At 37.2% G+C, this 16384-nt stretch overlaps 1 protein-coding gene across 4 annotated transcripts in view; it reads right to left on the bottom strand.

Moving 5' to 3' along the window:
- Nucleotides 1–14254: 14254 nt before the first annotated feature.
- The window catches only part of LOC140729489 (anoctamin-9-like), a 128133-nt gene continuing 126003 nt past the window's right edge, over nucleotides 14255–16384 (bottom strand). For all 4 annotated transcript variants that reach the window (XM_073049271.1, XM_073049274.1, XM_073049273.1 and 1 more), the window contains 3 exons: nucleotides 15749–15842; nucleotides 15439–15551; nucleotides 14255–14665 (listed from right to left, as the gene is read on the bottom strand). In XM_073049271.1, the coding sequence (XP_072905372.1) occupies nucleotides 14596–14665; nucleotides 15439–15551; nucleotides 15749–15842 (277 nt within the window). In that variant the 3' untranslated portion in view covers nucleotides 14255–14595. The remainder of the gene's footprint in view (nucleotides 14666–15438; nucleotides 15552–15748; nucleotides 15843–16384) is intronic.

Here is a 16384-nt window from a genome sequence, read left to right as displayed (position 1 = left end):
GATGGCATGGGAAAGCACAGCTCTTGCTGACTTGACAGGCATCTTATCTCCTGATCTGAAGGCAGCATCCTGATTTCTCAGCAACACCTGGACCTCAGCCGTCAGCCATGGCTACTGATTTGCTTTCACATAGATGTGTTCAATTATGGTGATGTCCTCAATGCACTTCTCTATATAGACAGTCACAGATCCCGCTTATTCATCAATGTTAATGTGATGGTCATAGGTAGCTGCCTACCTAAACATGTTCTAGTTCGTGTTTTCAAAAGAGTCTTGCAAAGCTGAGGTAGCTCCTTCTGACCAGGTTTTATATCTCTCATAGAGTCATAGAGATGTACAGCACAGAAACAGGTCCTTTGACCTATCTAGTTCATGCCTAAACCATTTAAACTGCCGTTTTCCATTGTCCTGGACCGGGACCATAGCCCTCCATATCCCTACTAACCATGCAGCTAATCGAACTTCTCTTAAACGTTGAAATCGAGTTCACATGCACCACTCGTGCTGGCAGCTCTTTCCACACTCTCACAACTCTCTGATTGAAGATGTTTCCCTTCATGTTCCTCTTAAACTTCTCAGCTTTTACCCTTATCCCATGACCTCTGGTTTTAGTTCCATCCAACCTCAGTGGAAAAATCCTGCTTGCATTTACCCAATCTATCTCCCTCATCATTTTGTATACCTTATCAAATCTCCTCTCAATCTTCCATATTCTAAAGAATACATTCCTAACCTATTCAATTTTTTCTTATAACTGAGGTCCTCCAGACCTGGCAATATCCTTGTGAATTTTCTCTGTAATCTTCCAACTTCATTTACATCTTACCAAAACTGCACACAATACTCCAAATTAGGCCACACCATGTATTTTACAACTTCAATATAACATCCCAACTCCTGTCCTTGTTACATTGATTTATGAAGACCAATGTGCCAAATCTTTCTTTATGATCCTATCTACCAGTGACGCCATTTTCAATTATTTATGGACCTGTATTCCCAGCTACCTTTGTACTACCACACTCCCCAGTGCCCTACCATTCACTGTGCAAGACCTACTCTTGTTGGCCCTACCAAAATGCAAAACCTCGCATTAAATGCCATCTACCATTTTTCAAGCTGATGCAGATCCCTCTGCAAGGCATGATAGCATTCCTCACTGTCCACTACAGCCCCAAACTTGGTGTCATCCAGAAATCTGCTGATCCAGTTAACAACATTATCATTCAAATCATTGACATAAATGACAAACAACAATGGACCTGGCACCAGTCCTTGCAGCACACCACAAGTCACAGGCCCCCATTTAGAGAGGCAACCCTCTACTACCACTCTCTGGCTTCTCCCACAAAGGCAATGTCTAATCCAATTTACTATCTCATCCTGAATGCCCAGCAACTGGACCTTCTTGAACAACCTCCCATGTGGAACCTTGTCAAATGCCTTGCTAAAGTCCATGTAGACAACATCCACTGCCTTGCTTTCATTCACTTTCCATGTAACTTCCTCAAATAACTCTATAAAATTGGTTAGACATAACATACCATGCACAAAGCTATGCTATCCTTAATCAATCCATGTCTATACAAATATTTAGAATACCTTCCAATAACTTTTCCACAAATGATGTAGACTCACTGTCCTATAATATCCTGATTCATGTTTAGAGCCTTTTTTAAACAGTGGAACTCCATTGACTAACCTTCAATCCTCTGGTACTCCTGTCACTAAGGATGTTTTAAATATCTGTGCTAGGGCCCCAGTAATTTCTGCACTTGCCTCCTGTAGTGTCCGAGGGAACACACTGTCACGTCCTGGGGATTTATCCACTCTGATTTGCCTCAAGGTAGCAAAACCCTCCTCTGTAATCTGTACTGTAACTGGATCTTGGACTCCTTGACTGAAAGTTCACAGTCAATCTGTGTTGACAGCAACATCTATAGCTCCATCACGCGGAGTACTGGCAAACCATGCTCTGCCAGAGCTCCAGGCTCAGCCCACTGCAAATCATGCTGCTCATGTATGATTGCACCACTAGATCCAGCTAAAATCAAATCTAGTCCAATTGATGACACAACAGTGGTTGATCTTATCAATGATGGCAATCAGAAAGCATGGAGAGAAGAGGTAGAGTACCTGGTAGAATGGTGCGAGCACAAGAACTTGAGTCTCAACATGGACAAGACCAAAGAGATAGTTGTGGACTTTAGAAAGGAACAGGCTGATCACTCCTCACTGCACATAAACAGCTCCTCCGTGGAGAAAGTTAGGAGCACCAAATTTGTGGATGATCTCAGATGGTCTCTCAACACCACCTCTTTAGTGAAGAAAGCACAGCAGCATTTTTACTTCTGGAGGAGATTGAGGTGAGTTTGGCTCTCACCCACCATTGAGAGTGTCCTCACCAGTTGCATCACTCTATGGTATAGTAATTGCAAGGGATCTAATAGCAAGTTCCTACAAGGGGTTGGGATGACTGCTGAAATGCTCATTGGGGTCTTGCTTCCACCCATTAGAGGTATTTATCAGGAGCACTCCATATGCAATGATCTCTCTGATCTATCCAACAGCCTCTCTATGACACTACTATCAGGCAGGAGACCTGTAGCATTTGGACAAGGATTGTTAGGATGGAAAACAGCTTCTTCCCCCAGGCTGTGAGACTACTGAACTCCCTGCCACCATCCAGGTCTCAATAGTCAGTAGTATTATACTGTTTACTTATTAACTTGCAACATAAATACACCTTATTATTTGTTGATTTATTTGCAGTAATGTTACTTTATGTGTTGTGTGTGAGCTATATGTACCTCATTGTGCACTTCCATCTGGGGGAGCATTGTTTCGTTTGGCAGTATACATGTATACAGTTGAATGACAATAAGCTTGAACTTGAACCTGAACTTGATGTAGCTGGAGTGTTGTTCAGGGAACTTAAAATGAGCTGCCAATCTTGTAAATTTGTAACACAGGGGTATGAGTGTGCTAAGTAAGTGCTAATTAACAGTATGTTAGTGAAGGAGTTAAATAATCCCAAACCAATGAGTAAGATCATAGTTCCACAAACCTAGCACATTCATGCATAAGTGGTCATACACAATTTCTTGAAGCACTTTCTTGAATTTCACTACCCTCAACAATGCCCAGAGATTTTCCAGGCCTACAATGTATGTCAAGACATGATATGCTCTTATCATCCTAAATTTGTAGTTCACTAAATTCAGCATCATTCAGGACAAACTGTCTGTAGTGTAGGCCTCCGTTAGTCTCGATAGACCATGGATTTGTGCCTTGGAGTTTCCAGGGCGCAAGTCTGGGCAAGGTTGTATGGAAGACCAGCAGTTGCCCAAGCTGCAAGTCTCCTGTCTCCACGCCACCGATGTTGTCCAAGGGAAGGGCATTAGGACCCATACAGCTTGGCACCAGTGTCGTCGCAGAGCAATGTGTGGTTAAGTGCCTTGCTCAAGGACACACATGCAGCCTCAGCCAAGGCTCGAACTAGCGACCTTCAGATCATTAGACAAACACCTTAACCACTTGGCCACGCGCCAGCAGGACAAACTAGCTTATCCATCTACCAGCTTATACTTTCACTTTGTCCTTCACAGAGATAATTTCACTCAAATATATGTCATCTCCCAGCTCCAGAAATTCTTCCACTTTAAACAAGGGAAGGTGCCAAGTGGAATTACCACCATTTGGAATTTTTTCTTTGTCACCTACCATCCTGACTTAGAAATATATTCCCATTGCTTAATTGTCTCTGTCTAAATCTGACAACTCAGTCATAATAACTGCATGGCTTTCTCAAGAGCAATTAAGCCTAGATATTAGCTGTTAACCTTGCATGAAATCACCTGATACTGTCGTGGTTTCTCGTGCCCCACAAACGACCAGGAGACGCAGAAGATTCTTCAAAAAGTATTAAACTTTAATTTGCAAATCAAAGCTGAGACAGTCAGTGAGCTAGTCGCTGATTGCCCACCGATCCTTGTACATAGCATTTTTTATAGCAATCTCCTGGTTTAGTTGCATTAGCATATCCAATCGGTCTATAGTTGCGTATCACAAGTACATCCGCCACTATTGTTTCTACCTATTGACTTAATCATGTTCTAATCTACATCTCTTAGCTACCTCTCATTAACACACCATTGTCTTCTACATTCTTAAGATTTCATTCTCCTACTAAATTGGGTACATGCATAGCAAATAGCAAATTCAAAGATGACTACATAGTTTTGGTTATACAGCAAACAATTTCAACTTTTATACTCCAATAATACTAGATGTGTTGTAGAGATACTGTACTTTTCTGATAACTGGCTGACAGGATTTTCCATTTTATGAAGGTATAGAAAATACATTCACACTTGTAAGTCTAATAAATATTACCATTCAGAATAAAATCCAATCTACAAGTCACTTACCTAGTGCCACACTTTTGATCTTTGCCAGATTACATTCTGGTTGATAACAGCACTAAGCATGCTTAAAGAAAATAAGTCTTATTTGGGAACAAAATTCAGTATCCACTTTTTTAAAAAATGTAACAAAAACTTGTATGGTATTTATTTCATTTTAGTGTAAAGCATGTGTGACAATTTAGGTACAAACCAATGCTGTTATGTTCTCTACAGAATAAAAAGGATTAAGCCACACAGAATTTACCATTGTCAGGGCAAGCAAAAACTTTGTGGTGAGTAGTAGCAGTACAAACATTTTGGCATGTGGTTAGCTAAGTTCACAATTTAAAAACAATAAAGGATGAGGTGTGTTAATAGTGTCATCTTCATTAAAAATGGTAAGTTGTTCAATTGCTTCTCTTACAGTTAACATTGGTAAATATTGGTTTAGTAAATAATGAAATACAGCCAGTTGTTAAATCCTTAAACTCAGTTGAAGTCCCATTCCTCTGTGCAAATCGTTCTGTTATCAGGCAAAATGAGTCTGAGGGAGGTCACAGAACAATATCCACTGATTTTAGTTTTCCATTGAGCATGTGGTGGCAGTATTTGTAATGATTATGATGCAAGTCTTTAATGTTTTGAGATCATTCTCAACTCCCAAAAATGTGGTTGGCTGTTTAGGGATGTGCAATGTAAGCAGCAATTGAGGTGGGCTTACATTTACAGAAGTAATGTTCTCAGTCAGCAAATCCAATGCTAACCTAAGTTCAGTACAGTTCTGATGAGCTATCCAAGTCTCAAAGTTTGATACAGGTGCTAAGAAGGTAAACCATACAGCTGCCTCTCAAGCCTATCATAAATACCTGATTGCTTCATGCCATGTTGCTGGAGAGGAAAATACTGCAGAGGTTTTTTTTTAGCCTCTTGTTTGATACCTGCACAGTTTCAGTATCTCAGTCATTCTTATGTGAATCATTGACACTATGACTCTGCCTATTAATGCCTGGTTCCTAGAAAAACTAACATGACCTCCTGGTTATAACAGGGAAGAATTACATCACTTGCATTCCATAGAAACATTGGATGCTCCCAAGTATTGCAAGGCATTCGAGAAAGTTGAGACACAACTATAAAACAACAAGCTTGTTTATTTTATGTTAATGAACATTTGGCTGTTTTCACAGTGCATTCAGTTATCTAATTATTGTATTTGTAAATGTATGCACCACTTTAAAGGTTAAAGGTGTAGATCTGCTTTTAAGATAGACAATTTGACTTTTCTGAACTGCCTGCATTTTGTGCGATGACCAGCTCTTTTGTTTTGAGTGAGTGTATTGTGGTGGCCATCAGGTTTACCACCCTGACTGTGAGAAAACAAGTAACTCCTGCTGTTTGGCTAGGATACTAACATCTCTGGACAACTTGTTCAGGCATTGGTGGGAAGTACGAGATGAATTCACCATGGACTTTTATTTGCATTGAAGATTTCAAATATTCTGGTCATATTACCTTAAAATCTCTAGGTTTGGAATACTGTATATTGTTGCAGTAGATCAATTAAAACCATTTGAGTGATTATAAAAGACGGCAATGGACGTATGTCTCCAAGGCTATAGATGTTAGCCCAGGCATAGAGATATGCGTTTTTTAATATTGTGCATGTTACTTACCCGTGACACGTGACAGTGGTGTACTTGTCACGTGACAGGTGTTGAAGCTAAACTGGACTTGAGGTAATGGTCTTGTGATGGTGGAATGACGTCATTTTCCCACCAGTAGAGGTCATGTGACAGATTTTTTGTACAGGGTATAAAAGGAAGACCACTCCCTGTGAGGAGGGGCAGTTCATGGCTGGATTTGCCATGTTGACTTCATGCCACTGCGTGATTTAATGTTATGACGCAGTTTAGTTGAAAGATGGAGTTTTATTTAATGCCTAAAGTTTAAAAGGTCATTGCCAGCAGTTTCTTTATAATACTGCTAGTTGAGAATCAGTGGAGAGTGAAGATCGGAGTTCGGGAGTTAAAGGATCGAGGAAAGTCGATTTTGATGGTGAAACAGGTTCGACCTTGTCTGATCCTCATTCGGAAGGAATTCGTTGACTGTCCCCATGTTAATCCCTGTGAATAGCAGAAAGGATTGGGAACAGTTTTGTAAAGGAAAGGTCAGTGCCTTTAAGCCGTTTCATTTTCCATCTCCGTAAATTCTTCGTGGGAAAAGTGTGGTTCGACTGGGAACTGCAACAACACGACGTGAAAGAGAATTTAAATCATCTTAAAAAGTCTCTCCCTTAAATGGACTGTAAGCATTTTGAACTTTTGCAATACTACTTTGAAGAACTGTTTTTGCAACATCGCTTTAAGAACTGTTTAAGCTACCGCACAGCAGCTGATTTCCGGTTACGTTAGTGATTTGTTTACTTTTGGGGGTTTGTTTTTCAGTGTTTTAATAAACGTTTTATTTGTTATCAAAACCCTGCCTCACTCATATATTTATTGTTGCTGAATCCGTAACATAAATATGGGGGCTGCGTCTGAGATGGTTCATTTGAGTTTAAATGCTTGTTAAATTTTGAATCGGTGTTTTGGAAAAGGGGAATACTTGATTCTTTTGTTTGATTGGCTTGTGAGTGGTATTCAGCAACAATGAATATTGATGAGTTTCTGGCTTCTCCAGATGCGGAGTTGTTAGCGAAGGCGAAAAAAACTGAGGTGTCTGAGATAGCTAGTAGATTGCAACTTAAAGGTATTTTGAAGTCTACATCAAAGGCTCTAATACAGAGAAAAATCGCGTCACACTATGTGGATTCGGGTGATTTTGATGAATCGATTTTAGAGTCGTTTCCAATAAGTAATCTGGAGATGCAGTTGCAAATCGAACAAATGAAGTTGGAGCGTTGTAGGTTAGAAGCTGAAAGTAAACAGAGGGGATTTGAATATGCAATGGTGGAATTAAGGTCTGGGAATCAGTCTTCTGGTTCTAGAAAACCATTTGTTGCTAGTCAAGAAATTAAATTGGTCCCACCATTTAGTGAAACAGAAGTGGAAAGATATTTACAACATTTTGAAACAATTGCTCAGATTTCAGAGTGGCCGAAAGATAAATGGTCAGTGTTGTTACAAAGTGTAATTAAAGGTAAAGCACAACAAGTTTATACAGCTTTAACTGCTGCGCAAGCACTTGATTATGATATTGTGAAAAAGCATATTTTAAAAGCATACGAATTGGTCCCAGAAGCGTATAGAGAAAGATTCAGAAGTTTGAAGAAGTCTGTGGAAAAAACTTATGTGGAATTTGCCTATGATAAAGCTGTGTGTTTTGAGAGATGGCTTTCCTCTAAAAATGTAAATGAGGACTATGATACATTGAAAGAGCTGATTTTAATGGAGGAATTTAAAAGAAGCATTCCTGTTGAAGTAAGGACCTACTTAAATGAGAGGGATACTGATACATTGCAGGACTCTGCTAGATTAGCTGATGAGTATGTTTTAATCCATATGAATAAATTTCCTCAGGGCAGAATTTTTAAGAGGAAAAATAACACAAGAGACTCAAGGTAAATCAGAAATTAAATCAGAAGTTAATGAGAAAGGTAAGGAGGAAGGAAAACCTGTGAAGGAAAGACAGTTTGGTCCTATTTGTAACTATTGTAAGAAACCTGGCCATGTAATAGCTAACTGTTTCAGATTGAAAAAGAAAGAGAAGGAAGCAGTTCCAGATGCTTGTGTGCAACATACTGAAGCACCTGTAAAATTACAAGGTTTGATAAATACAAATGAGGTTTTGTTAGAGTCTGACCAAGTTAAAAAGGGATATGATCATTTTATGACTGAAGGGTTTGTATCCTTGAAAGAAGGATCTACTCCGGTGCCAATAAAAATCCTTAGGGATACTGGAGCTTCTCAATCACTGATGTTAGACAGTGTATTGAAGTTTAATGAAGAGTCTGATTCTGGTGAGGTAAATTATGTACGAGGTGTTTGGAGTGATTTTATGCCTGTACATTTGCATAAAGTAAATTTAAAGTCAGGGTAAGTTACAGGATTTGTTAAAGTAGGATTACAGCCTAGCTTACCTGAAAAGGATATTTCTTTATTGTTAGGTAATGACTTGGCAGGTGGACAAGTTTTTCCTGAAGTGCATTTGACAATGGAGTCAGGGAACCAGAGATGAATTCTAACACAGATTCTTCCTGTGTTGTGACTAGAGCTATGGCTAAAAAGATTGATGCGCAGAATGAGGTTGTTAATCATGACTGTTCAACTCAGGATTCGAGTTTTGAGGATGTGTCAGAGACTTTCTTACCTTCGTTGTTTAAACAAGATTCTTGGAGTAAGTCTGACTATGAAGATTTATCTCTGTCTCGGAAGGAGATGATAGCAGAGCAGAATAGAGACCCTGAGATTATAAAATTAAAAGAACAAGCTCTACTAGATAGTGAAATTGAGAAGGTGCCAGTAGGATATTACTTGGAAAAAGGGAGTGTTGATGAGGAAGTGGAGATCACCTACAATTCCTGCAAGTGAGGAATGGAATATTGTTTACCAGGTAGTTGTCCCTAAAGTTTATCGAAATGAGATTTTGACTTTAGCTCATAGTGTGCCTTTAGGTGGACATCAAGGGGTAAGGAAAACTGTGGACAAGATTTTAAAACATTTTTACTGGCCTGGTCTAAGAAAAGATGTGGTAATGTTTTGTAAAACGTGTCATACTTGTCAAACTGTGGGTAAACCAAATCAAGTTACACCAGTGGCTCCATTACAACCTATTCCAGCATTTGGTGAACTGTTTTCTAAAGTTATTGTAGATTGTGTTGGTCCATTACCAAAGACAAAAACTGGTTATCAGTACTTGTTGACTATTATGTGTACTTTGTCTAGGTTTCCAGAGGCAGTACCACTTAGGAATATAACAGCTAAAACTGTGACAAAGGCCCTTATAAAATTCTTTACTTATTTTGGATTACCTAAGGAAATACAAACTGATCAAGGCAGTAATTTTATGTCTGGATTGTTTCAACAGATAGTTTATAAATTGGGAGCTAAACAAATCACTTCGTCTGTATACCATCCAGAATCGCAAGGTGCCTTGGAGAGTTTTCATTCTATCCTCAAGAATATGAATAGGACATGTTGTGTGGAAAATGAAAGTGATTGGGATGAGGGTATAAACTTACTTTTATTTGCAGTAAGGGAATCGGTACAAGAATCTTTAGGTTTCAGTCCATTTGAACTTGTATTTAGGCATAGAGTTAGAGGACCTTTAGCTTTATTAAAAGAACAGTGGATTAGTAAGGAAATACACACTAATTTGTTGGACTATGTTTTGAAATTTAAGGACAGGTTACATAAAGCTTGTAGCTTAGCCAAGGAAAATTTAAAATTGGCTCAGGAGAAAATGAAAACTTGGTATGATAAAGAAGCTAGGATGAGGATGTTTAAGCCTGGAGATAAGGTGTTGGTTCTTTTCCCAGTGCAAATGAATCCTTTACAAGCTAGATTTCATGGTCCTTATGAAATTGTGTCTAAAATCAATGATGTGGATTACGTGATAAAAACTCCAGATCGTAGAAGGCCCACGCAACTTTGCCATATAAATATGATTAAACCATATTTTGAGAAACAATCTGATACTGTGACTGTTGTGGTTAGTGAGAATGAGTTTGATTTAACTAGGAACATGATAGATGATTCATCTGAATTTCATTCTAAATCCAACATTATTTCTGTTAGGTTACCAAATTCAACCATTCTGGAAAATATTGATGAGAAACTAGCACATTTACAGCTAGAGCAGAAACAGCAGATGAAGGAATTAATTTTTAAGTATAAGGATTTGTTTCCAGATGTTCCGAGAAGGACTACTATAGCTTCACATGATGTAGATGTTGGAGATGCCAAACCTATTAAACAACACCCATATAGGATGAACATAGAAAAGTGTGAACTTGCTGAGAAAGAAATTAAATATATGTTAGAGAATAATATTATTAAATGTTCTAATTCGAATTGGAGTTCATCCTGTGTTATGGTGCCAAAACTAGATGGTAGTATTAGGTTTTGTACGGACTATAGGAAGGTGAATGCTGTAACAAAATCAGATGCATATCCAATTCATAGAGTAGATGATTGTGTAGATAAAGTTGGAAAAGCAAAGTTCCTTACAAAGATTGATTTATTGAAAGGGTATTGGTGTGTTCCATTAACGGACAGAGGTAGAGAGATTTCTGCATTTGTAACTCCATCTGGGTTATATGAATATAATGTTCTTCCATTTGGGATGAAGAATGCCCCAGGTACTTTCCAGAGGATGATTAACTCTGTGATTCAGGGATTGAAAGATACTGATGCTTAAATTGATGATTTAGTGACAGGAAATGATACTTGGGAAGCACACATTATTGCGGTGGAGAAATTGTTTGAAAGGCTTTCAAAAGCTAACTTAACTATTAATTTAGCTAAGAGTGAATTTGGACATGCCACTGTGACTTACCTTGGTTATGTTGTGGGTCAAGGTAAGGTAGCTCCTGTTCAGGCAAAAGTTCGGGCAATTTTAGAGATTCCCACTCCAACGGGGAAAAAAACTCTCAGAAGATTCTTGGGAATGGTAGGATATTATCGAAAATTTTGTAAGAATTTTGCTAATGTTGCCCTTCCATTAACTAACCTTTTGCAGAAGAATGTGAAGTTTGTGTGGACAGTGCCTTGTCAAGAAGCATTTGAAAAATTGAAAACAATGATATGTCAACAACCTGTGCTCAGGGCACCTGACTTTGAAAAACCTTTTTCATTAGCTGTAGATTCTAGTGATGAGGCTGCAGGAGCAGTATTAATGCAAAGGAATGAGGGTGCTGAGGTTGATCATCCAGTAGCTTACTTTTCTAAGAAATTTAATAAGCATCAAAGAAACTATTCGACAATAGAGAAGGAATTGTTATCTCTTGTTTTAGCTTTGGAATATTTTGAGGTATATGTTGGTACAACACAAAAACCACTTATTGTTTACACTGATCATAATCCGTTAGTTTTTCTGAGTAAGATGAAAAACAAAAACAGAAGGTTATTAAATTGGAGTTTGATGTTACAAGAGTACAATATTGTGATAACTCATATTAAAGGTAAAGATAATGTGGTTGCTGATTGTCTATCTCGATGTTGAATGTACAATGTAATTTTTTTATGGAGTGGTTTTTTTTTACAATTGTAACACTCCTACTGTATTGTGAGTTGTAAGATGTTATATGATGATACTGTATTGTATATTGTGTATGTTATAAAATTTATACATTTGTTTTTGTAAATAATTGTTAAAATTTTTGTTCTTGACAAAAATTTTTTTTTGGAGGGAGGTGTTACGTACCCATGACACGTGACAGTGGTGTACTTGTCACATGACAGGTGTTGAAGCTATACTGGACTTGAGGTAATGGTCTTGTGATGGTGGAGTGATGTCATTTTCCCGCCAGTAGAGGTCATGTGACAGGTTTTTTTTACAGTGTATAAAAGGAGGACCCCTCCCTGTGAGGAGGCGCAGTTTGTGGCTGGATTTGCCATGTTGACTTCATGCCACTGCGTGATTTAATGTTATGACGCAGTTTAGTTGAAAGATGGAGTTTTATTTAATGCCTAAAGTTTAAAAGGTCATTGCCAGCAGTTTCTTTATAATACTGCTAGTTGAGAATCGGTGGAGAGTGAAGATCGGAGTTTGGGAGTTAAAGGATCGAGAAAACTCGATTTCGACGGTGAAACGGGTTCGACCTTGTCTGATCCTCATTCGGAAGGAATTTGTTGACTGTCCCCATGTTAATCCCTGTGAATAGCAGAAAGGATTGGGAACAGTTTTGTACAGGAAAGGTCAGTGCCTTTAAGCCGTTTCATTTTCCATCTCCGTAAATTCTTCGTGGGAAAAGTGTGGTTCGACTGGGAACTGCAACAACACGACGTGAAAGAGAATTTAAATCGTCTTAAAAAGTCTCTCCCTTGAATGGACTGTAAGCATTTTGAACTTTTGCAATACTACTTTGAAGAACTGTTTTTGCAACATCGCTTTAAGAACTGTTTAAGCTACCGCACAGCAGCTGATTTCCGGTTACGTTAGTGATTTGTTTACTTTTGGGGGTTTGTTTTTCAGTGTTTTAATAAACGTTTTATTTGTTATCAAAACCCTGCCTCACTCATATATTTATTGTTGCTGAATCCGTAACGTGCATGAGAGAAAATGTTGATGAATATGTGCTTAGATGTATGAATGAGAGTGAAATGTGAGTTGACTGCATAGCTGCAATGTCTCATGTTTTCATGAAATTGATATGTTTTTTGCCATCGTCATTACAGTAAAAGAACTGTACCTTTGTGGAAGTTCTTTTCTATACCAGTTAATGTTTCAAAAGAATGGCATAAAAAGCAGAGTTAAAATACAATACCTGAGGGAAAAAAGGAAACAATGGTAATTATTTTTCAACTTTGACTTTTTACTTCGTTGTATAGAAAAACAAATTAATTCTATACAAAGTGAGGATTTAAATCAGTTTTTGTAATACATACAAAAATACAACTGTACACTAATATTAGAATTTTATTATTAACATATTTTGAATATTATAAAATGAAAAGTAAATGGCAGACAATTGGATTTGCAAATTTCATAGAAATGCTGAGGTAGTGTGGCCAATATATATGAAATCTTACCCAAAGCAGTGTTTAGCAGAGGGAATAACATTTAAGTACCAATTTAGTCATTTTTATGGCTAATAATGTATCCTTAACCACTTTTAACTGCTTTATTTTAAAAAAAAACCTTCCTCACACTAGATGAAAACTTAAAATTTTCATTACTCTTTTTCTGAAGAATTTTTTATATAATTTAAAAAACTGCTTACTCTTCAAAAGTTGAATTTTGGTAATAATGAGATGTAGAAGAACCATCTAAAAACATTTTTAAAATAGTTGGATTATACTGTAATTTATAGATTGGACTGTATATCATTTGAGTGTTGGTGGTTAGATTGACATACTATTTTTTTTCCCACTACCAGTCCAGTAGCATTAGTTTCTATAAGTGAGCAGGTGGGTAAAAGGATACTGCTTTCAGCAACCATTTCAGCATACCACACTTTTCAAAACTCATGGATACTCTGCCACATTTAATTGGGACTAAAGGATTAATTTGGATCCATAACTCCTAACAGAAATATTGGGGTTTTTTCACAGCTTTGTTCAGAATAATCTTAGACAAAGGAAGACTGAACTTATCAAATTTACAGATTCAGTTGTGGATTTAATGAAACTGCTATATTTTTATATATTCTAATTTATGTAACTTCCATTAATGTTAGTGATAACTATTTATTTATCCTTTAGTGTTATTTTCATTGATTCATCCTTCTCCATTTCAAGCCTGAGTCTTTCTATATAAATAAATTAAAATAATTAAGTTTTCAAAATGTAAAAAGAAATGGAAATTACAATGGAGAAACTGTGAGAAGAGTTGAACTGAAAACCAGTGAAAGGAAAACTCAGCTTTTGTCAAGGAGTAAATATTTAGATGTCCCTTGGCGCATTCCTTTTTTTTTTAGGTGGGAAGAGCTATTTACTTTTCGGTATCATGATTCCACTGTCCCACAATCAAATTAAACTTCATTCTAATGCTGTAAAATGATACTGAAGTTAATAAAGTAACACATTTCTTTTCCTGAATAAGGGAATATCAATACCCAGAAATTATTTCCCTTGGATATCAACCAAGATTTTGGGCTCAGAATATATGTTTCAAAGATTCTCTTGCTTGAGTACTTGGGGCATATTGATTTTTCAGACTGGGGTTTGAAGACTCATCTACTGTTGGCTTAGAATTTGAAGTGTCAGTCTGATTCTCTGAGTTTTTGCATAAGTCTGGGCTTGGGCACTCATTTAGTCAGTAACTCTGAACATGAAAAATATGAATAATAATTAGTTTGGTTTTTGTGAAATTATTTTTTTTAAATCAATTTCTTCTATCTGCAATGCAGTTCATGATTAATCAGGATGTTGTTCATTGAGGAAAACCAGCTGTGTAAACTGTGATTTCATTTTCTTCAAACACTTCTTTACAAAGAGTTTTTGATCCAGAACAATAATATACAAGTAAATGCATTCTGACCCAGGTAGAAATTGTTGAATCTTTACAGGCACACTTATTTTCCAAATGTTCACACAGTTGTTGACTCTTGTCTGTACAAATTAGATGACAAATGATACGGAATATTTCTGGGTGACACTCTGAAAGAAAGAATTATTCTCAATAACATAAAAACTCATACAATATGTTTTCTTCTGATTAATTTTGCTTCTCTTTCTGCAATGCCAATTTTAAGCTAGCTTCCTACACTAATCACAAGCCTAGGGTTACATAATATCATTACAGGGAGCATATGCTTCTGGAAAATGGTCTGCATCCTAATTTTCTGTAACATGAAGCCACACCAGCTGCACACAAGTCAAGAAGCATATGTTTACTTATTTACTGTTTTTCACATATTCCAAATTTTATTCTGTATCTCACGGTTTTGGGTAGTGATTTGTAAATTCTGTAAGGAACTGCAGTGAATTCTTGTTACTCACATGACTAACATGGGGGTTGCCTGTAAAAATATTGTACTAGGCATATGGTTACACTGTCTTAGCACTAGCAGTACTTAGACCTACAGTTACACTGTATTTACTTCAGCTAGGCCCCACCAATTTCATTGTCTCTGTTGATTGCCAATTGGACAAATATATTTGCCCATTTTCTGGTTTCAACCAATTTTCAAGGCAATTTTAGTGGAGCTGTCATTGGATTCCACTTACTGGTGCTCACTGTTGTGACCAGTGTCACATTACTTTTGATTGACACTAGCATGTTGCAATAATATTGTACAAACTGGATAAACAGAATTAATATTATGTAGAGTCTGTTTACACAGTTAAGTTCAATAGAACTTAAATAACTCCAATAAGCATATTTATGATTTGAGCTCATGATAATGATTTTCAATGAAGCACAAACTTACGGCAGTTCCTTCTTTAGTCGGTTATGGGTTTGGCGTAGATGTTGATTTCTCACTGAAGTTGGAACATCAGGAACAAACCAAGCTACAATATACTTGATGCAAACAACAACATTCTGAAATAGAAATAAAAACAGATATTCTTTGTTGTGTACAAACTCTACTTTTCTACATTAACTTTAATAATATTTTTACATTTGATAATAGTCAAAAGCTCAAACCATTTCAGTTGTGCAAATAAACAATTGATCTAAAGGAAAGCCATGTTATAATGGGGTAGGTACACTGTACAGAGAGGAACTAGTCTACCTACCTCAAATAAAACAAGAAACCCCAAACGTGCAGCAAAAATGTGCCAGAACTGAATTGTATATTCATAGTCATTATCAGTTCTGTAATCACGATACCTGAGGAGAAGAAACAATGTAAGTAAGCTATGAACTTGTGAGCCAAAGCAGTCATTAGTAAATGATCCAAGTCATATTATGGCCAAAAAAACTAGTGGCCTGGCAATTACACTAAAAAAGTACATGTATGATTTTTGTAACTTAATGGACAAGTTTATTTAAGTAGTAGAGAAGCTTGGATTGTGTGCGAGTCCATAACAATCATAACAAGTCTGTGCTAATTCTGTACTGGCCATCTTTTGAGAGGTAGGATTGTAAAAGCTCACAGCACAAGAATCTATGCCAAATGAAGACCCACATGTCTACTAGAAATTCTAAATTCCAACACACCACTATAGGTAACAAGCAACTGGAAGAAGCTTTAGTATTATTTTTAAATTAAGTACTCATGACCTGGCCATTCAAAATGGAGCCAGAAGGAATAACTAATAATGAGGCAGGTATGGGATCCAGAAAGTAGCAGTACAGAAACCTCAGCCATTGCATTTGTCCAGCAAATAAGAGGCTCTTCCAACTCAAGTGGACGTGACGGAGGATGAGAG

The sequence above is a fragment of the Hemitrygon akajei genome, chromosome 6 (genome assembly GCF_048418815.1).
Source record: "Hemitrygon akajei chromosome 6, sHemAka1.3, whole genome shotgun sequence".
Lineage (NCBI taxonomy): Eukaryota > Metazoa > Chordata > Chondrichthyes > Myliobatiformes > Dasyatidae > Hemitrygon > Hemitrygon akajei.
Note: the sequence above shows the minus strand (reverse complement) of the source record. Positions and strands in the feature narration are given on the sequence as shown.